The following is a 26608-nucleotide window of genomic DNA, read 5'->3' on the forward strand; positions in this document are numbered from 1 at the left end:
TCACCCCGCCTACTAGTCCACCTGCTTGGAACTCTTCTCTTTTCATTCCATGTGGCTTTTAAGTCCCACTCAAGTTTCCCATACAGCCAGCTCTCCCTATTCCAACCCTTCCTGACATTTTTAGGTATTAGTGCTACAAGGACCCTTTGAGGCCCCCGGGCCAAGCCCTTGTTTTCCAGTTAAACGGTAGTTCAGTGAAAGCAAAAGCCATTTAACTTGTTTCTTCCCATGAATTTTCTTACAGTCATTGTCATTCCCATCCTTTGGTACATGGGATGTGCTTTTTGGTGTGACTTTGTCTGCACTGTACCCAGAGTAGATGGCATGCTGTCTGCAGGCAGTTTGCCATGTAGAGTACTTCTGTTCATTTTCTTCTGCCAAAAGAGAATTCCATTCTTGTCACTCAGTAAATATTTGATAATTTGATATTTAAGCTTCTGCTTGAATTTTTTGAAGATAACCTAGTCAGAGAATACTCACATGGGTCTGTGTTACAAACTTTAGAATATTAGCATTATGTTGGACTAAATCTAAAACTGATCCCTCAAAATGGGGCTGCTCACATTCATTTTTGTTTATATCTTTTGTTTCCTAAGCAGTTTTTACATTCTTCCATTTGTGTATTTGGGGGGGATTTTTGTTTCTTTTTTTTGTGTGTGGTGATACTAAGAAGTAACCTAGAACTCTCACACTAGGCTCTGATCCCTATCCTTTTTTGCTTTGTAGTTCTTTGAGACAAGTACTCACTAAATCGCCCAGGCTAAGTCAAACTTGCCCCCACCCCCACCTCAGCCTCCCAGAGTGCTAGGATCATAGATGTAACCCACCATGCCTGGTGAATGTGCTCATTTTTACTATAGTGTATTAACTCTGCTTATTGATGTGAGGCTAGGAGCTTTGAGAATGTTACTATTGATATACCAGTTTGAATTAAGTTTAAATTCAATGGATGGCAACCTTTTGTTTTTCCTAGTGACCAGGCCTCAAGGAGAGAACTCTTATAGTAGTTCTTTTCTTATGTCATTTCAACACTCTTTGAAAGCTTTTCAGTATCTGACACAGCCATCTAGTTTGCTGTGACACTTACTGTTCAGTGTTGATCTACTACCAGATCAACTCCCAAGAACCTTCTCTTGCTCATTAAGTCAAGAAGTGTTGAATTTGGGGTTTTTTTTTAGCCAGCACGTTCTGCTATGAAATACTTACAGTTAGGACCTTTCAGGCAAATGCATGCAGTGTCATGTTCCGTAGTTAACAGTAGTGTAGAAATCATTCAGAGAGGCACTTTCTCTCCATTTGTATCACAGTCAGATGAAAAAGTTGAAAATCCCTGTCTGTTCCACTTTGAAGTTTGGTAACTTGTCCTCCATGCAGAAACTGTAACCTCACCTTTCCCCAAATTATTAACATTGCTTCATTTGTTATTTCTTCAGAGAGGAAGTAGATTCTTGGCTTGTTATTTCTAAAAGCCAAAGTTTATCTATAGATTCTTTTTGACCAAAGAGTTGTATTTGGCCTTTATACTTGAGCAGCAAATTGATCCTTGATTAACCAAAAGGGGGAAGCAAAAGCATTTAACTCTAGGCCTTTTATGTTCTGAAAAAATTTTGCATGGAAAAGAACTAAATCTGTCAAATAGCTGGTCGGTAATTTACTTCTATTGATATGGTAGTCAGACAAGATAATTGGTAGTTAATTAATAGACCACTTAACTTAAAAGGTTTCGCAGTTTTAAAATACTAATTACTGAATTAGGCATTTATCTATATCCAAATGTCTAAAGTCTATTTAGTTAAAATCCATCCAAGAAAACTAAAAGCCCACCAGCTAGATCTGAGTAATGCAGCACTTAAAGACATTAGTGCTATGGATGTACCTAATATCTCATGAATGGTCCCTCATCATTAATGTTTAAGTTCTTACGTGATTTACTGGTTTTTAATCTCACATACTGTATTCCTCTGTTGTCTAGTTCGAGAAAGCTAGTTTCGTTCAGGTCCTCTTAGGTTTAGATCTTTAAAAAATAATTTCTATTGTGTTTCTATAAAGATATCCACTACATCTTCCTCCATACCATAATATTAAAAATTGTTTAAGACTAAATATTATATAGACTATCACTTCCCTATTTTAGGATAGGTAGGAGAACTTAGAATTTGTTTCCTGTCCTGTTTTTTGGAATTCTGCACTAGAACTAGTTTCTGTTATTAAGTGAATGTCGTATGCATAAAAACATTGGAGCTTTAGAAATAATCTTTGTCTTGAGTTGTAAATTGACATACTTTGTCTTCTTAATTCTTGTGATTGTAGTTGAAAACGGAAGAAAACATCTCTTGATAACACCTGCTTGTGTATCAATACTTACAAAATAGGATGACATGCTCTTTGAACTTTGATGTATTATTACATAGTAGGCCCAAATCTACTGCTACTGGAAATGAAAATCTACAACACAAAATGTCACTTTATATAACTAATGTAAGCGTGGAACCAGACACTGCCTCAAAAAAAAAAAACTTCCCAACATCTTTGATATATGTTTTAATCTATGTCTCATTATGTTGTTTCTTTAGAACATTGCTAAGTAGCCAGTATAAAAAAAATTTTTTTTTTTCTGTGTGGGTTGAATGCATAACCTCATGCTTGCCAAGTGGGCACTTACACCACCTAGCTAAATCCCCAGCCCTTTTTTTTCATTTTTTTGAGACAGGGTGTCACTGTGTAGTTGCAGACTGGCCTTGAACTCATGGTGATCTTCCTGTTTCAGCCTCCCAAGTGCTGGGATTACAGGCATGCACCACCACACCTGGCCAGTGCAGTAATTTCTGAACTATGTGAACAAATAATAGTGCTCCCTTATTGCCAAATGCAGTGTGCAGCTTGACCTTCCCACAGAATGTAACCTGCTTGACTATCTCCTCAAAACTCAGGTGCTTTCATTTCTATGAAAATCCACTTTTACATCTTCTCCTCCCTTTCCGATCTTCTTCCCCTCCCTGCCACCTTTGAAATTTGCACTTTAGTTTTGTGAGCTCCAACTGAGTCTCACTGTGTACCTCTTCAACTGGGCCATCTGTTTCATTTGTCTCATTGTGACTTGATTCATGGGTTCACACAGTGTTCACACAGTTGTCTTGTCTGCTCCACACATTCCCTAAAATCAGCTCAACACCAAACTCTTCTTTACTCCATCTTGCATTCTCCAATTAGCTAATCCCCAGGCTTGTACACATCAGCACTGTCTTCAGTTTTCATCCTGCACACGTTAATGGGTCACCAAATCCCAGCTGTTCTCTGGCCACCATGTGCTCTAGTCCCCTCCTTTCCATTCTCTCTTCTACCATGTGCCTCCTGTAGCTTGTCCCAACTCAAAAGGGCCTCTACATACTTTCCCTATTTCCATTTTTTTGCTCTTTGCAATTCTAAGCAGAATTGCATTTTTTATATGCTTTCTTAGAACCCTCACGTGACCACACTATTCACAATGGAGAGCAACTCCAGCCTTCCAAAGCTGATTTCCTCCTGCCTTCCCCGCTCAGCCCTGTCCATCCCTTGGCATAGTCCAGCTCCAGCCAGGGTAGACCCCTTATTGTCTCCGAGGGAGCCCTGGGTAGTCATACTTCGTGCAAAAACCTTTGCCTGGCTCTTCTCCTTTGGAGTCCTGTTTTATTGGGAAACAGCAGAAGTTGAATAGTTCAGAAAAAGTGTATCTCTAGTATTGCAAAAGAAAAGCACAAATTCAAAATATTGTCATGTTGACCTCATGGTGTCTTTATATAGCAGGGTGGTGGGCCCTGTGACATAGTCATTGGATTCTTGGCTCAAGGAACAGTTCCTTTTTGTTTGATCAGAGTGGCTTATGCTGTTTATCTTGATTTTCCGGAATTAAAGTTAGTATTTGTTCTTTGCTCCCTGCTTATATCCAAAGCTTTATTCATTATCTGCCCAAGTAGAAATTAATCTGTAAGTCAAGTCAAAATAGAAGCATTCTTTTAATCCCCACTCATGCTAACACTGATTGAATAGAATGGAAGAGTGCCTCGGGGAGAGCCTTTGGCCATTTATTGCAGGCAAGATTGGGTCACTCCACCTGGAAAAGAGCTACAAACCCAATGGTTAAATGTATATGAATGATCACATCTCTCTTAATTTTTTTTCTTTTCCCTTAAATTTGTTTTTATTCTAATCATTTTTAGATTTGTAGAATCTAGTAAATTCTAGTGGATGGATTTAGTGGATTTGGAGAATTGATGTGGCAATCTGAGAAAATTACTATCAATTTGAAAACTTCACTTAATAGAAAAATTTTAAATGGGAACACCCTTGCATTCTTAATGTTCTTCTTTTCTTTCTTTCTTTCTTTTTTTCCCCGTATTAGGAATTGGACTCAGGACCTTGCATTTGCCAGGCAGGTGCTGTATCACTGAGCTATATCCTTGGCCCAGGGTTTTTCTTGAGTTAAGGAATGTTAATAACAAATTCACCCAGAATTTCTGCTCTATTTCTTTCGAAAGCTAAACAAGCTCTTTCAATTGTAACGTGTAGCCAGCTTGCCTCTGTGTTATCTAAATATTGGCATAGGTAGATAAATGTGTAAGTAATGTGCTGTATTTGCTTCCTTGTTTTGGCAGCAAACACAGTAGAAGGCATGTGACTGCAGTACAGTCATGGCAATTGGATCTGGGGAAGTCCATTTAAGCCAACATAAATCCTGAGTACAAGTTGGGCCTCCCTAATCTGAAAATCTGAAATGCTCTAAGTTTGAAACTTTTTGAGCACTAACATGATTCCACAAGTGGAAAATTCCACACCTGAGCTCATGTGATAGGAGTGCATTCAAAACAGACACGCTGAGAATACGGTACACGATTACTTTCAGGCTGTGTGTACAAGGTATACATGAAAGATAAGTGAATTTCATGCTTAGACTTGAGACCCTTCCCCAAGATAGCTCATCATGTATATGAAAATATTATAGAACTGGTGTCAAGCATTTGGGTTTTTGGTGTTTTGTTTCATTTTTTGAGACCAGGCCTTGCTATGTGGTTCAGACTGGCCTTGAACTCACTATGTGGTGTTAGGCTGGCCTCAGACTCACAGTGATCCTCCTGTCTCAGCCACCCCAGTGCTGGAATTACAGGCATGTACCACCACGACAGGTTTGGTCCCAAGCATTTTGGATAAAGGATCTGCAACCTATATCCAGTGTTCCCCACCCCCAAGGTGTACTATGCTGAAGTTCCACTAGGGGGTGTACTGGAAGGGTTGATTTGTATCTTATTTCCTACAAGTAACACAGTATTTTTTTTTCCTAAGAGAAAGGGCTCTTTGTAACTGATCTTTGGAGTATGACAAAACCTGATAGTCCTTAAGAAATAGGGAACTATTCTTTACCTCACTTGAATGAGTTAAGTTCATGTTTTGATCCTGTATCTCCAGGTATCAGATTTAAATGTGTTGATCTCCTTTGGTTAGTGATTTCTTATCTCAGAAGATAGTATGGTAAGCTATTCAAAAAAGAACTATCTCCTAGTCTCCACCAACTGACCTAGAAGTCCTTTTGGGTTGTGACCCTATGTAAGTATAGTTGGAAATTAATTCAAAGGATGTATATTTTTGAATCTTTGAAAATACAGAATGGATAGGTACAGCTTACTGCTGGTCTGTATTTTCTTAACACTCTGTGAAGATACTGCTATTGAGAATACCTACCGGTTAGCTGAGCATGGTCCCTGGATCTGATCATGTTTACCTTGACATACCTGGTTGACCAGTTTCACTTATTTGGACGGGTTTATAAAAGCTTGTGCATCTCCACCGTAGAGGGCAGTTTTTCATCTGCAGGAATGCTAACATCTTCTATTGATGATCTTCTCCGGCAAGACCCGTTCTTGAATTCCTTTTTCTTTTCTACTTTATTTGTCAATTCTCTTAAAACTCAAGTTCACACCTGTCAGGGACCATTTTCCTAAATGCTCTGAAACTAAAATTAAGTGAACCACAAGGGAAAAAAATGAATATCCTCTCATAATGATCATAAAACTTTCAACACTGCAGCAAATGCTGTTAGAATATTTAACAAGTAAGGGCAATTACTGCCAAAATCTTGAGTGCTGTCAAATTAGCCCCTTACAATGACAAGCCACTTAAAATGAATTCACATTTGGAAACAAAACATGACTTGGTCTGTGAAACTTTAAAAGATCAGACAAAGATGTGTGAAAGGTGACAGTGGTGTTAAACACTGTTTTTTTGGATTTGGATAACTCACAAGTGTTTCTCTTACTTGCTGCTTGCATAAAATGTGAATTTCTTGCCTTTGCTTCAAACACCTTAGTACTAGAATTTTTGAATATTAACAAGGTTGAGCTTCTTAGTGTTATTCTAAGCTGTGGGTCTCAGAATAACACTTCCCAAATCAATGTAGCTGGGAAAATATTTGTAGTGTAACTTGTGTAAATACGTGGGTATTTTGAGGACAAGTGGAACTTACAATTCAAAGCCTGAATTTTTCTACCTGAAAATTGTCATTAAGATACTGCTCCCTGGGCTAGGGATTTAGCTCAGTGGCATAAGCGCCTGCCTTGCAAGCAGGCAGTCATGAGTTCGATCCCTGGTACTGGTAAAAAGGAAAAAGACCAAAAAAAAAAAAAAAGATACTGCCCCCTACTAATTTCTCAAAGATTTTTAAAAGTTGGATGGTTCTACAATCTCTTGAGAAATAACCATGAAGAGTAATCAGTTACTTTAAAATAATCCTAAACTAATTTGTAGTTTTTTATATTTGCTGAACTCTTCATTATAATTCATGGTTAAAATAGTTGTTTTTCTCTCTTGGTGAAAAGAAGACTGAAGAAAAAGATTAGAGAAAGGTGTTATTAGAAAGGGTTTTTGTTGTGTCCCAGTGTCATCTGGAAGAAAGGAGCCAGGTCTGTGAAGCAGCCACTTAGAACATGTTCTCAGGGGTTCCTGCCATGGGCAGATACAGATTCTGGTTTTAACCAGAAGTCTAGTCTGGCACAGGGCAGAGAGGACTGGAAACTATACATAGTAAGAACCAAGAACCGTGGAAACAACCTAACCAAAAATAACCCTCTGACTAAAATAGCCTGCAAATATATGCTTAGTGAGTTTTGTGTACATTTACTATATAGCACTCAAGTTTACCAAGCCTTTCATAAACACTTTCTGAAGTCTCATGGCAATTCCGAATTAAATTATCCCCATTTGTATGGATAAGGCATCAGTCTCAAGAGAGACCACAAGACTTCCCCAAGGTTAGCAGTCAGGAAAGAAGCTAGGACCCAGAGCCTCAGTCTAGAGCTCCAGGCCTGAACGAGTATGAATACTATTTACCCCGCCTACACGTTCAAAGCTCCTGGTACAGTAGATGTCCCCATGAGTCACTCACAATTCTTGCCCTGTGGAATAATGTAAGAATTAATGTTCAAATGTTGAGGGTTTTTTATTAGCATGGTTAGTTTAGCAATAACCGATTAACGCTAGCTTAATATCCCCAGAAAGTCTGCTCTATAAATTAGACAAGCATGTAAAATTCTAGCCTGAAGAACCAAGGCCAAACTAGGATTTTATTACCAAAGCCCAACCTAGGAATCCTCCTGTGCCTTTTCTGTACCTTGTCATGGTCTGTATCTGAGGTACCTGCATCCTTGAGAACAGTGCAGTACATCCTGACCCAGTGTCTTTCATCTTTTCTTGGCTCACATGCCAGGTCTGATAAACTCCACACAACAAGGTAGTAAATAAAAAGGGCTCTTTTACAAGTAGAGGCCAAACAATGTTCTGCAAGTACTTGGCACCAAAATTTCGGGAACGTGGCATTTTACTTCAATTTTTTTTTTTTTTTTATCTTTTAAAAAATGTAAAACCTTTATTCCATTACATAATAATCTTCTGGGATCAGAATTCCAGACAGCTCTATAAATTCCTTTTGATGTATTAATCATGGATTTTCAAAATTGTGCAGTTTTAGCTGGGTGTAAAGCCCTGTAATCCCAGCCACCCCAGAGATAGAAGCAAGATCACAAGTTCAAGGCTAGCCTGATCAATTTAATGAGCTCTATCTCAAAAAAGAAAATTGTGCAGTTTTTGATAGCCAACAGTTTTTCCATGTATGTAGCCCAGGAATCTGACTTGTAAAGGTCTGATCTAGGTGTGGCTTTCTCACGGGCTTACCAAACCATGAAAGTGTCTATGGATTACTTGTCCAAGGAAAAGGTGGAAAGTGGGAGAGGGAAATGAGTAGATAAGTCCACATGAAGTCTTGATGGCTTCAAAGCTTCTGTAGTAAGAGGGAAAGGACTTTGAAGTGTCTTTTTGAGAGTTTATACTAACAAGAGAGGTAAAGCTAAAAAAAAAAAGGATCCAATGCAAATATACATACAGTCAGTGTGCAGATTTCCAAAGTCATCTATACCGAATGCTGGAGACTCTTTATTTGGACAGGGAAGGGACAGTGAGAACAGTGAGGAGGCACCAGTCTGCCTAGGGAAAATTCACCGGAAGCCACTTGAGGCTTGGAGTAGAGGGGTGCCCTGGACTCATTCTAGAAGGTTGTTCCTGCTTGTCCGGCAGAGCTGCATCAGCACCCCTGGAAGCATGTGTGAAAGGCAGGCTCCTGGCCCCCCCAGACCCCCTGAATCAGTGTCTGCATTTTATGTCACCACAGGTGATTCCTGCCCATGTCAGTGTTGGAGAAAGAACTGTTCCTCACTTACTTCCCTTTCGTTTTCCCATTTCTCCCTTCCCTTTGTTTCTGAGCTAACCAACCGGCCCTTTAGAAATCTACTAGACTAGAAAAATGTCAGATCATGTTTTCTGCCTACACAAACCTACCCTGACCTAGGGTTATTAAATTCAGTTTGGGTCCAGTGTTTAAAAGGAATCCAGGGGCTCTTTACTTTTCTTTTTCTTCCAGTATGCTTCCCCCACAGCCATAAGCAGCGAGGCAGGAAGTTGGGCCATGCAGTGAAGAGCTGTGTTCTTCTTGCCCAGGACCAAATTAATTTATGGGAATTAATTTATGGGAGGATAGGGACCTTGCCTGTGTTGCTGGGTATTACTTGAAGCCCACTTCTTAGCACTTGAGAGTATCCAGTATTGTTGGGTGACCAGAGGAATGGTGTCCCACATATGTCTGCTACACTTGAAAGGAAATTTTATGTTTTAGTTCTCACAAATTTAGTAATAACATTTGGGGTGGTTTAGCCAGAATTCCAATTGATATGATTAGTGCTGTTTTCTATTATTGTTTAAAAATTTTTCTTCTGTGACTGGCAGGATCATCAGCACTTTAAAATGTATTTCTTATTTAGTTGTCAAGTAGAGATTTAAAGGAATATAAATTAAAGGGATGAGGGCTTAACTGAAAATATAAGTTGTGATTCACTCGTACCCCCCCCACACACACACAGTATATTCTTAGAAAATTGTTTTCTAGAACAGTGTTATAGCAATATGAAAATTAGAGCTTAGGAGGTAATCATCACTGGAGCATTTGGAACTTGATTTGCTGATGCCTGTGCCCCATCTCCAGAGTGGGTCCTCATGATATTTCTCTCAGAGGACACTGGCAACATTTGGGGACATTTTTCTTGTAAGCCTGCTATCAGTGTCCAGTGGGAAGAGGAGAGAGATGCTTCTTAAACCTACTACAAGACCCAGGACAACACCCCACACACACACACATATTTATCCTGCAAGAAGTGAATAGTGCTGAGACTGAGAATTTCTATAACAGTGACTCTCGAACTTGGTACTTACTGGAACCACCTGGAAAATGCCTCCCAATGTCTGACTCTCCTGTGGAGATTCTGGTAGAGTTGGTCTGCAGCCTGGCCTAGACACCAGGAATAATGCATTGATTCTAAGGTGCAGTAAAATTCAAAAACCACTGATTTATGAAGAGATGATTTTTGTAATCCTTGAAGTTCTTAAAGGAACTCGTAGAGTGTTTTTGTTTTTTGTTTTGTTTTGCAGTACCAGGAATTGAACCCACAGCCTTCTCACTTGAGCTGCATCTATCTACAGACATCATTTTTCTTATGTTTATTTTGAGACAGATTTTCACTGGGTTGTCCAGACTAGGCTTGAGCTTGCCCTCCTCCTGCCTCAACTCCCGGAGTGCTGGAATTATTTTTGTTTTCTAGCAATACCTAACTGAGCTTAGATTATGGAAATCCTATCAGTCCTACTGATAGGATTGAAAGACTCCCTAGATGTTATAGTGCATGTTTAAGAATCAGTAGGAAGGCCCTGGGTTCAATCCTGAGTAATGCAAAAAAAAAAAGAAAGAAAGTACTTTTCAGGAGTAGTGTCTTGATTATAGCTAGCCTGTATTTAAGTAAAGAAGTTAATTTTTTGAGGACTGTGTAGTAAGCAAACTAGAAAGCATAGAAGAATTTGAACTATTTGCCCTTATGAATTACAAGAGCTGTGCTACTGGCACAGGGGCAAGGCATCTCCCACTCTGATGGCCTGAGCCCTCGCTCACCTGGCATGTGTTTATGACTCATGGAAGTGGTTATTGGTCACTGGAGCAGAACCAAAGCCTTCTGCCCTTTGAAAGATCAGTCTTTATTACAACTGCTGAGCAGCCACATGAGTTTGGGGCAAAGCAAAGAGATCCATGACAGCCCCTTGTTTGGCAGGTGATTTGGCTATAATTTTGTGGGTTATTTTCATTATTCTATAAAGGGTTATTAAATAGGGGGAGGGGCCTGAGCCTGAGGGAGTTCATTGAACTCTCCTTTGATCATCTGGGGGCCAGTCAGTGGAGAATCAGGGGAAAGAGCATTTTTAAAACAGTGTTCAGTATTCATCATCTCGTTTAACACACTGAGCTGCCAGAGTCAAGTAAAACAGAAAAAGGATTATTTTGCAGATGATTTATGATACTTTTAATAGATAAAAGATGTGAACTCAAGACATATTATGTTAAAAGGCACAGCCATGCAACATAAATGTTTAACAAATAAATATTTTTACTGATCCTCAAATGCTGGCAACTCCACTAATGGAGTCAGTACCTTTCTTTGAGTCATTTACAAGAGTCTTAGGCAAGTAACACCTCAGTGCTACAACTTGTATTTTGAATGCAAGATAGGAATTTAAGAAAGAATTCGTTGAATCCAACATTTTTAAGCTAAAAATCTTTGAAGATCTCTTTTTGTCAAATCAAGATTCAAAGAGGACAGGTAACAAAAAGAAGGTTAAATAGTTGGCAGTCAGAACCCTGTGGGTTTTTGGATTCCAAAGACCAGTGTACTTTCCAAACAAATTGAGCTTTAAGTCACCTCATTTTTGGTAGTTCTGCATTGCAAGCCCTAAAATGTAAGGGAATGTTGTTGGCATCTGAGTTTCTGCCTTCGGGTAGATTCATTCCATCCTTAACAGTGGGAAGACAAGTTAATGATGCATTTATTTTTGCTGAATAACTAATGGTGTCATCATCTAGGTGTTCATTTGAAAGCCTAGTTCTTTTATTAGCTTCTTGGTTGCAGGGCAACTGTAGGAGTATTCTTGTGCATGCGTGTTAAGTATTAACTGCTGATGCTGTTCAAATGTTAAGCTAGTCCTTGTAGCCTCACAATAATAATTTCTTATTGAAGGTTTTTAAATTTTTATTAGCACACGTTTGCCATACATAATAATCACATTTGTCATGGGGAAGTTGTATCTGTACATTATATATCATAATTCGTTTTCCCCCATTCCTTTCCTCTCCCTTCAAGGATGGCAAACGTAAGATAGGTTCAAATTTGGTTCTTATGACATATTCTATATTCTTTTACATCCAGAGAGAATATTTTTCTCAATCTGATAGAAAGTAAGGTAAACATTTTGTTAAGTCGGACAATAGTTCCAGGTTTCAGTATCTTAGGGCTCTGTTGCATAACTGACTCAGAGACCTTTCTTTGCAGCATACCCAAGTAGTAAACTGAACAAACTGCTGTGCAGCTGCATAAGTTCAGAATGTCTCCTGTCAAACTGCAGCTTAATAATTAAAGCCAGTATATTAGCAGGAAATCATTAGGCTTTATCTCCCAATTTAAATAATTTTATAGTGAAGATTACTGTTTTCAGATAACACTGTTGAGGCTGGGGATGGTGACACATGCCTGTGATCCCAGACTTGCTGGTAATCCCAGCACTTGGGAGGTTGAGGCAGGAAGAGTGCTGTAAGTTTGAGGCCAGCCTAAACTGCGTAGTGAAACCCTATCTCAAAAAGACAAAAACCAAAACAACAACAACAAAAATACTGTTGATCAAAATAAACTTTCTAATCTTTGGTTTATATATTTGTGTTGCATTGGTTTGGTTTGTTTGAGATGGGATCTCTCTGTGTAGTTCAGGCCGGTCCTGAACTCACCTGTAGGCCAGGCTGGCCTCAAACTCACAGTGATCCTCACTCAGTCTCCTCAGTGCTGGGACTACAGATGTACGCTATCACACCTGATGGTTATTACAGTTATTAAGGTCATACCTTTAAATCTACAAAATTAAGAGCATTTGACCGTGTATTCCTTGCACTAGATAATTGGTGGTACATCACCATTTCTAATCCTTAAACACATGATTTATCCCATTAGTCTTTTTAGCAAAGTTTACTACATATTTTCAGCACCTTCAAAAAAAAAAGAAACTAGGGCCGGGGATTTAGCTCAGCAGCTTAAGCGCCTGCCTGGCAAGCCTGAGGTTGTAAATTCAATCCCTGGTACCAAAAAAAGAAAAAAAAAAAAAAGAAACTATTGTTGAATTGTGGTTTTGCAGGAACAGTGACTGAGTGCTCAGAGAAGAATGCCACCAGATGTCATTTTAGCCTTGTAAATGAGCAAGAGAATAATCTTTCCTGATTCTGGTAGAGATGTTACTATGGCAGTAATACGGCAGAAAAAACAAAATACAAGGAAAAGTTGTTTGCAGTGGAGGGTTATCATAAGCATTTAAAGTTAGGTGTTCTTTATTCAATGGAATTTTGACTGTACTTTTTTTCTTCAAATGCCATATAATCATTTGGAGATCTGAAAACCCTTCAACCTACATCAGAAAACTTCACCCTTTGTATGCTGGTGGTGTTAATCCATTTCTCAATGTAATATAATTTGTGATTATTTCTGGAAATTAATCTACTTCTTAGACATTCAAAAAGAGATAAATATTTGAAAGTAATTCTTATAGAACATAACATTTTCTTAAATGAGTCATGGGACTGTTATACAAATATACAAAAATACAAAATAGGGGCCCTTTTCTACTGTAAGAAATTAACTTTGCTTTTTCTCTGTATCTGTGAGCTTAGGATTGCAACAAATATGGAAAACACATTCTGAGTGTTTTCCTACACCTCTGAGATGTCATCTGTCTCAAAATTTCAAAAGCCAGACTGCCAGATAGCAGGTTTCTTCACTTCTCTGTGGTTTGGCTTTTGGCTAATTGGTCCTGACACTGCAGCTGCAGGCTGTGCACAGCACAGTCTGTCATTAAGAGCACCAAGAGTGACCTGGAGGGCAGAAATGTTGGAAGTTAACTTGGCGTAAACCTAACATTCAAAGATTCTTCCAGCTATGACATGTCATGTCCATGTGCAGTCACTTACACTGCTGTTTCAGATCTTGCTTATACTGTAAAAGTGACCTTTATAGTTATCTTTCAGAGTGCCCAGTGCTTTGAAGAGCAACCCTGAGGAGCTATGGAGATATTAGACTTGCGAAGCATGGCTCATGGGAATGTCAGTTTCCATTTGAATATCTCTTTTTTCCTTATTAGTCACATAGCAATTCTGTCAGCTAGTAGATTATGATATTGGAGGCTCTTGATACAAGTAAGCATAAGTAATCAAAGTTCTGCCTTTGTACTTTAAATCAGAGTCCAGTTATTAAAGAATTTTCTTTGTTTCTTTTGCAAATAAAAACCTTAAGACCTTCCAACTTCTCTGAGCTTTCTTCATTCAAATATAGGTTACTGACATTGAGACCATGAAAATCAAGAGCCACTCATATTCCTCATGAGGGACTAGATTTCCTCCTGTTTCCTGGATATTTGAATAAGAGAAGATAACAATGGGGTACAATTCTGTGGCTTTAGCATCTAGCAAACCTTACCAGCCATCGTGCACTCCAGCTCACTCTGGAGACTAATCACAATTGGTACAATTCTGTGGCTTTAGCATCTAGCAAACCTTACCAGCCATCGTGCACTCCAGCTCACTCTGGAGACTAATCACATGTAGAAATCCATCACTAGGTGTTAAATGATGTAGATAATATCTCCTTATAGTTGATCCAACACTGCAGCCCTGTTGGTCAGTGATCCTCTGAATTGTCCCTTTTAGATTCCCCAGGGTAGCAGGTGCATGAATTTGTACTTAAGTCATTTGGTGTGTTTCACACTTGCCCTGTGTGTGCTTCTAATGACTCTCTGAGACGAAGTTAAAGATCATGAACCTTAGCTTGAACTGACTGGTGTCATGGCAACTAGCACTTCACCTTTTGCTGGTCCCCAATTCATACATGCTACAATATTTGTGCACATTAATAATTCATTGCAAAGTGCCGGGTTTCTTTGTGCTGTCAGGCTGTGTCAAGGACAGAATATGCTGTGCTATCTCAGATGTCATTACCAGACTGCTGAGGGCTAGAGTAATTAGAAAGGAAAACTAGTCAGGTTACTTGGAAAAATTCCTCAAAATGTGATGCATTCTAGTCACCCACTTATAACTTTTTTTCTTGCAAAGTAAGGAATGGAGTTAGTGTTGGTCAAAGATTATTTAATAATGTATCCCACTCCTCAGCAGGAGTTTGCTTGTGAAAATAATGCACAAGCTGTCACTACTCATGTCCATTCAGGCAGCAAGAAAATAATTAACAGCCTAAGTACATAGTAGTCACATGGTCCATAGGCTCCAGCAGAACCCTGAGCACAGGCTTAAAAGAACCTACCCCAAGCGGTCCTCATGTGAGTGCTCTTGTCCTAGGCTCGCCTTTCCTCAGTGCACCATTGGAACCAAGAGAGTGATGCAGCTTCAGAAAACAAGTCTGGGTTCCAAGGCTGACTGTGGCTTGGTTAGCTTACTTTACCTACTGCTTTCCTCAGTAACTTATTTGTTGTTAATACTGTTACAAATTGTTGTGGTAACTGTATTATTACATAAGATTGATAAGCCTTCCTAAGTAAAGAATAGAGACCTTTATCTTGTATTATGCAGTATGCAGACATTTATATATAGAAGGTCAAATTTGTCTCTGATTAGGCAAAGAAATCACGTTTTAAATTGAACATTAAACCACTACTACTTTAAAAATTAAAAACAAGTCCCTCTCCAAAATAGGCTTCGCATTAAGAGAACAGACCAACTTATGTTTCACTTTACTTGCTAATCAAAGTTGAAATATATTTCCTCAAACAGTATACTTGAAAAGATTGGTTTATATAACCATACTTAGGTTCTTTTTCTTTTTTCATTTTTCCCCCTCAAATACAAAGCTACTAGCTTAATTGCCCTCCACAATTTGGGGTACAGGTGTAACATAGAAGCAGAGTCAGACACAGGTTACACTCTTTAGGATATGCAGTCACAGCACCCTTCTTACATGAGAGATAAACTAGAACTGGCTTACATTTGATATACTGTTTTAACCCAGTTAACCCAGTTTCTAGCATTTATGCTAGAAAGTGTAAATTCAGCTGAGAGACAAGAATTGGGACCAGCTCTTATCTTTTATACTTATCACTGACCAGATCATAACACAATACCTGCATATATGTTTAAGAATTACTTGAATGAATAAGTTAGTAGTGCTAGACTCGTTTCAGGGGAAGAGAAAGAACATTAATTCAAACCTAGCACCAAATGAAATTTAAAATACAGTTAGGAATGTGTTAATCTTCTGTCACCTGCATTTATATTGTGGTGGAGATATGGGTTAGTCTTTTAAAACCTGCAGGCAGCACCGTAACACATGAATTTGGTGACCTCATTAGAAACTGATCTGCTTTGTGTCTTGAGTTTCTAATCAGCCAGCTTCCAGCTGATGTTAGTGTGGACATTGGCCACATAAGCAAGCAGGTCACTGGTTCAGATTTGCCTGGTAGGCAAGTAGCACATTCTTTATGATATTTAGATTGCATATGATTTCTTAGGATTTAGTAATAAGTCCTTGTACTTGATCTAGGTTAAGAATGTAAGATTTAAAAAATGGCTCTTCAAGCCAGGTGTGGTGGCACATGCCTGTAATTCCAACACGGGGAGGCTGAGGCAGGAGGATTGCAGTGAGTTTGAGGCCAGCCTGGGCTACGTAAGTGAGTTTAAGATAGCCTGCGGTATATAGTGAGAGCCTGTCTCCAAAAACTTAAATACTGAAGGAAAAAAAATGGCTCTTCATGTTAAATTTATCTCTGCTTTCCAGCAATAGGCAAACTTGAAATATGAATATCATCCCAATTTGTGATAGTTTGAAATTGATAACATATTTGTTAGAAACTATGCTTTGAATTTCTGACTGATCTTTTCCCAGACTATTGATAATATGGTATATGATACTCTTAATGTCCAACTAACACAAGTGTTTTGATCGTGTTTATGGTAGGCCAAGTTAAGCCATGGTATAGGTAGGTTTGGGGTATTAAATGCACTTTTGACTTAGGAATATTTTCAGCTTCTGTTGGGCTTATCAGGAGATAAAACTCCATTGTACATTCTGGAGTATCTGTCCTTAAAAATGATCTCTGGTTAATATCAAGGATAATTTTATTCTTTTTAGCTAATATGTGAATAATCCACTTCAAATTAGATATTTAAAAGATTTTTAGATTGATTACTTAAGGATATATTTTTAGTTTGGAATATAGTGTTCCTTTTTTGGGTGTTACTTTATTTCAATTCTGTGGTATAATGGTTATATATGTTATAGAGTCTAAAATTAAAACTTGTAGTGACCTGAAATACCAGTTCTTGACATTTTTAAATATCAGGTACACCAAAATAATAGTAATGTAATAATTGCTGTATTTACCATATATTGTTTAGTACTACAAAGAAACACATGTTTCTCTCTTCCATCAGTAATGTGATGGGCACATGCAGTAGTGAGAGGTGTGCTCGGCCAGGTGTGGTGGTACATGCCTGCCTGGGGAGAGGCAGGAGGATCAGAAGTGTGAGCCGCCCTGGGCAGCTTAGCACTTATTAAAACCCTGTCACAAAATTTAAAAAAAAAAAGGCTCTGGGTTCAGTCCCCAGCACCACCAACAATAGAGAGAGAGAGAAGGGGGCAGGCATTTACTTGCTGCTGTGCAGCACCTGGCACTGTGTAGTGATTCTGCCTTAATGTTTGGATGCCTCACCTGTATCTTCCAGGAACTGCTGGACAAATAAGTACCAAACAATCAAAATTAAAACACCATAAAATATAGTGGTACCAACTATATATCATAAAGAACTTCAAAGTCAAGCTGGTCTAAAATAATATTAGATAGCACAGGCTGGAGATATGGCTCAGTGATACAGTGTGTGCTTCGCCTGTACAAGAGCCCAGAGTCAACCCCCAGCACTGATGATGGTGCTTATGATGACAATGGCTTACCTCTCTTAAGTACCTTTAAAATAAAAGAGTTATTAGGAGACTCCAGTGATAAAATTGACCTGAAGCATTTGAAATGCATAAAAGACTATATAATTATGTGATCAGAATCATAGTTGACTTGTATAGGAAGGAACTGTGGATAGATTGGCATAGAAGAGTTCGTGGATACAAACACAGGTAAAAAGCAGCATAGCATTGGTTCCTAGAAGGAGACCTGGACAAACAGCACATGTGCTGGGGGATAGGAATATTGCAGACAGATTTGGGAAGATCTTACATCTACAGGAATTTATCTGATTACTATTTTCATGGATCAGAAAGAAGAAAAACTTAAAATCAACAGAATCACTGTAACTTATCTCATATATGTAATAGTTACCATCACAAACTAAAAATTCATGCAAAAACTCAATGACACCTTAGCCAGAAAATCCTCCAAAAAGGGAATGCAACTCCTCTTTCAGTCTGCTGTGTAGCGTTTTGTTTTTTAACTTCATAAATCCTGAGAAGCTGTGTTGGCAGCAGACTGTAACTCAACAGTAGACAGATTGCTCTTTGCTGCTTTCCTTTAAGAAGCAGATTATAAAACTGTTTGGAACTGGGTAGAATGGTTAACAGATCATATTAATTTGAAGCATTTTTTTTTAAATTCAGTTTTGTATCTAAAAAAGAGAATGGAAGCAAAAGAGAATTTAGAAAAAACGAAATCAGTGCCAACCATATACAGTTCACATGCTTGTAATTGCAGCTCAGAGGCAGAAGAACCACAAGTTCCAGCCCAGCCTGAGCCACCTAGCAAGACCTTGTATCAAAAATTTAAAAAAGAACTAATGATGTAGCTCAGTTTGAAGGCCATAGACTCAGTCCCCAGTACACACACACACACAAATAAATCACTGTCTCCCCTGATTTCCTCTCCACAGTGAATCTGCCACAGTCTGCCTCCTTAAGTGACCAGCCTCCTACTCCTGTGGGAGAATTCATACAGGGACCCAGATAGTGGAGTGTGATCCTTCAGAATTGTACAAGTGAAGCATTAGAATTATGATGCCTTTTTCATTAAAATAGTACTTTTATTATTTTTTACATCATAAAATACCTCCTAGTACATTCTGGCAGTAAATCTTTGGATGCTGGAACACGATGCTCTTTATTCATGGGCCTCTCACCATTTAGACACAGGCATACGGAAGATGTTAATGCCGTAGTACCTCCATTCACAAACTTGATTCTTTCTGCAGCTCTGGTCACAAACTGAGTTAGAGGAGAACCAAATCAAATTCAATGGTTAGGCTCAATGTTGACTTTATGGGGAAATTTGATTTGGTTCTTGTGTAGTTCCATGTGTAACCAGAATCGGGGAGAAATGAGTCTGTGAACCACAGTACCACCATCACGCAGCACCTGGTATAGGTAGGGCTGGAGGTCACCCAAGGACCAGGAGATGGCTGCACTGTGATGTCATGAGCATAGGAACATCCCTGACCTGGGAGTAGTTCAGATTAGCAGATAGTTATTACTTGGAAGATGATAAAGAAACTTTTAATAATGGCTTTCTTTTCATCTTGGGACATTGTCCCCAATAGCACTTGTCATGTGCTACACTCCTTTTGGTCATGACTTATAATAAGCCTTCCCTGCCAGTGATGCATACTAAGATAACCAGGCAACTAAACCTTTGGGAGAAATGCAAAATATGAATGAATTGGGAAATGTGACATCATGTGGGCCAACGTGTGTTCTTTAATCTTGGATGGGTTCTGGTGGAAACTCATGATATCATTTCAAAAGGTTGAATCTTACCTTTCTTTCAGACAACTAAAGCCTTTCTTCCTACAATGCTGGAGATTAATCATGGTCATATTGTGACAGTTGCAAGTTCCTTGGGATTGTTCAGTACTGCTGGAGTCGAGGTTAGTGAGATACAAAGCATTTCCTTCCTTCCGTCAGTTCATCTTGTGATGAATATTCATATATCTGTGAGTACCACTGCCTGAACATTCACCAAGGCACACTGCTGGCACACTACATTGAGTTTCCCAGTACCCTAGGACCAGCTGCAAAAATAGAATTCTACCTCTTCTTGCCATGAAGTCATTTTTACTAAACGACAAAGTAGCGACAAGAGACACAGATGGCCTAGTTCCCAGTGTGCCCCGTATTATCAGCAGCCTTTTGTTGATGGTGGGAGGCACAGGGTCAAATATGAAACTGTGGAGGGCCGTGGCAGTGCCATGGGAACAGATAAGTGAGGCCAAAGGTTCACATTCTGTTTTGGTCTACTTACTGTGAAAGTGAGATACCTTGTGTTAGCTCATCAGACAAGGTGGTTATGGCCAGTGTCGATGCTCCACATTGGAAGTTTATAAAACAGAGCTTCAGCAAACCGTTCTTCACCATGCTCAAATTATAAAGCATGTGTGCATATATTGTTCTGTGCTCTGTGTCTTGTGGGTGCATGTACAATTGAAAATACCACCAACCATGGTAGTGCACACCTGTAATCCCAGCATTCTGGAGGCTGGGGCAGGAGGATTGCTTTTTTTTTTTTTTTAAACGAAGTCTCACTGTGTATCCGAGCCTTGAATTTACTATGTAGCCCAGTTGGCCTCAGATTTACAGGATTCTTGTGCCTTAGCCTCTTGAGTGCTGGAGTTACAGGTGTGTACCACCACCGCCAGCTACAGAATTTTTTTTAAGCCATTTCATAGGAATATGCAAAAGGACACAGGATAGATGGCTTCTACATTTAAGGGATTTGTATTTCCATTCCTAAGCTTAAATTTGGGTCACAGATAAGGACTGTCTATATCATATGCCTTTTCATTAAATTCTAATTCAAGTTTACAAGGTATACTTACATTTTCATTTTAACTTTGCCTTGAAGAGAAAGTCAGATGGTAACAACATATAGCCTAAGTGAGACTTGCCTTTGTTCTTTTTGCATTAATTTAAACAAACAGGTTTTTCAGCCTTTCTCACTGAACAAGAGACCATTTGTAAATTTTCCAGACACTTCAAAGTGAACCTCTGTGCATTTTTAACTTCAGCCTGTTAGTGTTCATAATCCTTTGCAATAACTTCCTCAACGTAATGTGATACTTAGTTGATGTGGCAAAAAGTGTTCATCTGTTTCTGCTGTTGCTTTGAAAATATTATTTCTGCACTGAACCACATCAGATATCTTTTCAAATGGTCTCACTTTCTTCACTTGGTCACCTACGGCTTTTTGAGGCAGACGTATAATAAAGCAGTGAGACCAAGGACACTTGGGGCTGGCGGTGGGATTCGTGCCTGCATTTAGCATTTCTGTTCTCTCTCCCCTCTAACTCAGGATTACTGTGCCAGTAAATTTGGAGTTGTGGGTTTTCATGAATCCCTGAGCCATGAGCTAAAGGCTGCAGAAAAAGATGGAATTAAAACAACTTTGGTTTGCCCTTACCTTGTAGACACTGGCATGTTCAGAGGCTGCCGAATCAGGTCAGTGGGAACTTACCCTGTTACTGATAGAAGGCGAACACGGGGAGAATATGTGGAGTTGGATCTTCACACAGTCACTTTGCATTTGAGCTGCCATTTGACAATTACATACCTGTAGTTTCTACTGGACGAGGCTTGAAAGCTTTGTAAACTGGTATATAAGATTGACAAGCAAGGGACCGGTGCCACTCTGGAATTAACTTGCAGAAATTACCAGAATCACCAGATAGGAAACAACTTCTCTATACCTTCAAGGAAAATAGAGCTCAGAGTTTTACAAGCTACATCCTTAAGAGTTACTTTATTTTTCTAACACTGTGTTGATAAGTGTCCACAAGCAAAGTTCTCAATGTTTTGACTTTGGTTTGCATGTAAAACAATGTCACTGTTACAGAGGGGAACAAATCTTTTCCTAAAAAGGCTTTAATATTGCACTCCATATTTGGAAACTTCTCTTTTAGAGCACATCTATATAGTTAGATTCATTCTGACAGAATGAGAAAAGCCATTTAAATTTACTAAAACTGCAATAAAATACATACTTAAAAGGAAGAAAATGGAATATAAATACCAAGTTACAGCTGACGTGAGCTCAGCAGAATAAACGCAACCATGAATCATTAAGAGGAACTTGTAGAGACATGCTCGCTTTGAGATCTTTGCTTGGGTGCTTTGCAGCATAAGGAAGATAACCCAACCAGTTCCCAGCTCCCTGTTGGTTACAGGCCATTCTTAACCAGACAAATTAGTAAAGTAGGTGGAGGATGATTTGAGTCATTCAGATTTCAGGCGGACACCAAGTCTGTACTGAGAAATGAACTCTAGGGGTGGGACAGGTTTTGGTTCAGTGTATAGCATGTGCTTAGTATGTGCAAAGCCCTGGGTTCAATCCTCAGCATCAGAGAAAAAAGAAATGAACTCTAGCTCTGCATATTAGCCTCTATATGTGTGTATATGCATGTCTATGGTGAATAGTCCTTTCCTCTTTCATACATAGGAACCCATTGCCAAGGGTTTTGAGAAGCTGTTTCCTATTTAACATAGTGGCAGGTGCAGGTATTTGAAGCTGTGGTGGGACAATGAAGAGGCAAAGCAATAAACTGTATTATAATTTCAACCTGTACTTTAATGACTTAGCCAAAGGTAGCATGTCTGTGTGCCCTTCATTCAGAGGCCCCAAGAGAGTGTGCTGTAGCCTTCCCTACTCCATGTCCTGGAAAGTACAGAGCTGTTATTGCCCTCAGAACTCATGCCACTGTTTACACACACTCATTTTAATTACACCTAGTAGTAATGTTTGCTATGCCAAACATTACTCCTCTTTTTTTTTTTTTTTTTTGTCAAAAGACAAATACAGAAAAACATTTTGAAACACATCCTACAGCATCTTAAAAACACAAGTTTCTGATTTTACAATCAGAAAATCAGACCAATGTGCTTTTTTTTCGAACTCGTTTTTTGCAAATAAAACATGTTCATAGTAGGGAAGCTTGGGAGAAAAATAGAAAAGCACCGTAAAGAAAATAAAACACTGAAACTTCTGTGGCCCAGATAACATCATGGTTAGCATTTTCATACACATTTTCAATCTCCCCTATTGTATTCTTAATTTCATTTTTAACCATATGAAACTTTCAGGAAAGAAATCGAGCCCTTTTTGCCCCCTCTGAAGCCTGATTACTGTGTGAAGCAGGCCATGAAGGCCATCCTCACGGACCAACCCATGATCTGCACCCCCCGCCTCATGTACATCGTGACCTTCATGAAGAGGTAATTGAGTCCCCTCATTGGTCAGGTCTTTCCCTGCTTGCCCCAAGACCTCAATTAATGCAAGGCTTGGATTTGCTAACTCTGCCTTTTCTTTTTAGCATCCTTCCTTTCGAAGCAGTTGTATGCATGTACCGGTTCCTGGGAGCAGACAAATGCATGTACCCTTTTATTGCTCAAAGAAAACAAGCCACAAATAATAATGAAGCAAAAAATGGAATCTAAGAATCTTTTTGTATGGAATATCATTTTTATCAGAAGATGATCAAGATATTTCAGTCCAGTACACATCAGCATTACTGACATTGTGGATTCTAACCCCATGTTGACTTTTTTAAAATCAACTTTTTAAAATAATAAAATGTAAATTAACTGACTAAAGTACTTGGGAAATTTGATCAGTAAAAGTGAGTATAGATTACTGCCAATAGGGTCCTTTTAGACAGGACCTGAAAACCAATCCAATCTTTAGACGAGCACTGTAAGATGTCTTTGGGCTGTCATTTTATAATGAATGGAAAGTCTAGAATTGATAACTACAGTGTGTTTCATGTGTATGATTTTTCTGAATTCCCATATTCATTCTTATTATTAAACTCTAGCCAACTGACATCCTTGCAACTTCAAGGACTGATAGTGCTGTGTTTTCTTATGTTTTCTAAGCTCCAGTTTGCAAAGCCTGTGTGGCTTTCTTGTGGTGTTTGTATGTTCAGCTCTTTTAAAAAATGAATTTTGAAAACCCCACCAGTTGGAGGCAGGATGATGCCTGAGCATCACAGTAAAGTAATGAGGTCCTTTTCTTAAGCTTATAATGACTAAAGCATTAGCTAAGTTTTAAATATCTCTGAAAAACCATTGTTTGGAGACCTACTCAAAAAAGATCACTCATTTTCTGCCTATGAATTTTGCTGCATATAGAAAGTGCCCTTTCCTCGGGGATTTGCTGTGTTTTGTAATGTTGGATGGACTCTTGTCTAGAATACACAGCAGCTCTGCAAAGAAGCAGGTTCTAATAATGGGAACTTCCACACTTTTAAAAAGTCACTGTTTTGTGCCAACTGTGATTAGTGAGGGGAAACAAATCTTATTCTATAGAGTATTATGGAAGGGTGTAAAGATTCCTTTAAAAAGTTTATTCACATTATAGAACAGCAAATGACATTTTTACAGTATTTTTTTGTAAAACAAACTATTTTGTGCCTTGAATTTGGTATATGTGTATTAGTGAAACATTGTAAAAGTGAACTTCTACCTCTGTATCTAAATGTATACCATCCACTTGTAAATTACTATGAACTATTATATGATTACCTTTTTTTTTTAGAATGTCTTGTTTAAATAGTGACCAATATTAAAGGCTGTTACATAAGCCAACTTTTACTAATTGGGAAGTTTTATAAAGGACTGATTAAATTTAAAGAATTAACTTACATGCCACTGACTGTGTGATTATTAGTTATCAGCAGGGTTGTAAGGAAAATCATTATGCTCTTTTTTTCCCCACATGCCATGCTCTGTTTTAGTTAAAAACATGTTTGAGTAGGATAATATTTGAGAACAGACAACAATTTAGGGTACCATGCACTCAAATTTCCAGCAATCCCAATCTCTAGGTTAGAGACTATCAAGGGCTTGCTTATAATAAAACAAAAAAACAGAAAGGATAGTATTACCTGTGTTATGTTGACTGTACCACAGATTACATCTGCACCGTATCTACAAACACATTCAAGGAAAGTCCCATCTCACTGCTAATGTTCCTAGCTCAGGTCTTAAGGAAGACCTTCCTCATATGTTTAGATTTGAAGGCAATGGGAACACTGGTACCTCTTGATTTTCAATTACAGTTTTATGTAAGTGCTTTGAAGTGGTACCATACAGTGTGATGTGAGGACAATGGTTTTCAGTTTATCAAGCCTGTCTCCCCGCTAGCCTGGAGCACACAACAAACCATGCTAGTAGAATCTCTTCTAATTTAAAGATCCATTTATCAACCTTAAAACCAAAAGTCGTCTTTACACTTCCTTTTATTATTATCTGTTGGAGTCTTAAACCAATTTCTATTTTTTGTTTGTTATGCCCTTATAAGGTTGTCCATCTCCAAGTTTAATAAACCTAATTCATTTAACATTTTTGTACAAGTCTTTTATTCCCACATCCCAGTCCAGTTTACTTCTGGAGCTCTCCCTTGAGTGCTATCCAAATTCTTCCCATCTCTGGCTGTGGAGTTTAGAGCTGCAGGATTCCTATATGTTATATTTCTTTCCCCAGTATCATATTTTCAGTACAGCACTGCTTTGCTGATTAACATGGGTATGTGCTGCTGTTTTTCCTAAACGTGAAATCTCTTCTAATCAGCCTACCACACTTGTGTTGATCACTTATGTAATTACAAAGTTATTTCTCTGGCTGGTTGTTCATCTATACTTACCCCCCATCCACTCCCCTCCACACACACACACACACACACACACACACACACACCTTGACGTTAATGCGACTTTGAATATGTTCTCTGGCCTATCATTTGATCCATTCATGTGAGCATTCAGGGCCACTGAGCTCAAAACTCACTCCCTAGGGAGCACCACTTCTGCCCTCAGCCAGGCCTGGTCCTGTCCCTCTCTCTAACATTTCAACCAGTTTAATTATAATCATATTGAGTGGAACCCAGGAATCAAAAGTTTCTAAACCAGCAAAGATAAATTCCAACTATTGTTTTCTCCCTTGACTTACCAAGTCTGCTGCTATGTCACAAAAGATTAGATTAGCTTGACAGGATTGAGCTACATAAAGCCAGGCTGTGTGTGTGTGTGTATGTGTGTGTGTAGTATCCTGTTTCATTGAAAGGCTATCTCTTTCAAATTTTTCCCAAGTTCAAAAAAGGAAAATCAAGTTAAATCTCTTTTTTCAAAGTTTTCTTTTCCAACTGGCAGAAATAATTCTAAATTGATGTTGACCCGAATCTTGGAAATTTGCTTTTGCCTCCAACAAAGTATACTGTTAGTGGGGATTGGGAGAGGGGAGTAGTTCTCTCCGTGCCACATTTATTGCCTGTGTCTGATTATAAGGAAGAATAGGGAATGGAAGGCCGATAAGGCCCAGAAGTGCTGAGCTCAGGGCCAGCAACATAGGGTCAGTATTCGCCCACAGGCATTTGTTAGGCCTAAGGGCCTATACTCAAGTAGCTTGAAGTTAATCAAGTATAAATGTGACTTTGAATACATTCTCTGGCCTGTCATTTATGTGTGCATCCCACAAATGAAGGTTCACTGTGTGGTAAGGTTTCAGCAAGGTGAGGAGGAGAGAAATAGCAGTTGAGATAAATCTGAAAGGTTGGAATTGAGGCTTGGACATCACAGGAAAGAGCCACAGGTCCAAAAATGGAGAATTGTTCTCACTGTGGCTAAAATATAAAGTAAGGGAAGAGAATGACATGTTACATCAAGAGCTCTTATCCAGGGAACAGCTTTCTTCAAGGGTGAAGAATGGGTCCTTCAATAGGGAAGAGAGGAACTCTGCAAAAATCTTTAGGAACACAGAAACATGATCAGAGCTGTGAATTAAGAGGACCCATTACACTACTGTAAAAATTTCAAGACACTGGCTGAGAGACTGAGGCAGAAAGATGGCAAGCTGCAGGCTAAGCAAGCCTGATTAACTTAGCAACGACTTGTCTTAAACTGAAAAGAGACAGGAAACAGGCAGATGAGTAATGAGGGCAGATCCTGGGGGAGTCCTGCTGTTCAGCTATGAGGGGG

The 26608-nt window shown here is 38.8% G+C and overlaps 1 protein-coding gene across 1 annotated transcript in view; it reads left to right on the forward strand.

Moving 5' to 3' along the window:
- The window catches only part of Rdh10 (retinol dehydrogenase 10), a 29789-nt gene extending 5512 nt beyond the window's left edge, over nt 1-24277 (forward strand). Inside the window, exons 3-6 of the mRNA XM_023561679.2 lie at nt 19415-19513; nt 20935-21080; nt 22719-22850; nt 22949-24277. Coding sequence (XP_023417447.2) covers nt 19415-19513; nt 20935-21080; nt 22719-22850; nt 22949-23072 — 501 coding nt within the window. The 3' untranslated portion in view covers nt 23073-24277. The remainder of the gene's footprint in view (nt 1-19414; nt 19514-20934; nt 21081-22718; nt 22851-22948) is intronic.
- The last annotated feature ends 2331 nt before the right edge of the window (nt 24278-26608 follow it).

Source organism: Cavia porcellus, unplaced genomic scaffold (genome assembly GCF_034190915.1).
Source record: "Cavia porcellus strain 051 isolate PalLab524CR breed Dunkin Hartley unplaced genomic scaffold, mCavPor4.1 scaffold_10, whole genome shotgun sequence".
Classification (NCBI taxonomy): Eukaryota; Metazoa; Chordata; class Mammalia; order Rodentia; family Caviidae; genus Cavia; species Cavia porcellus.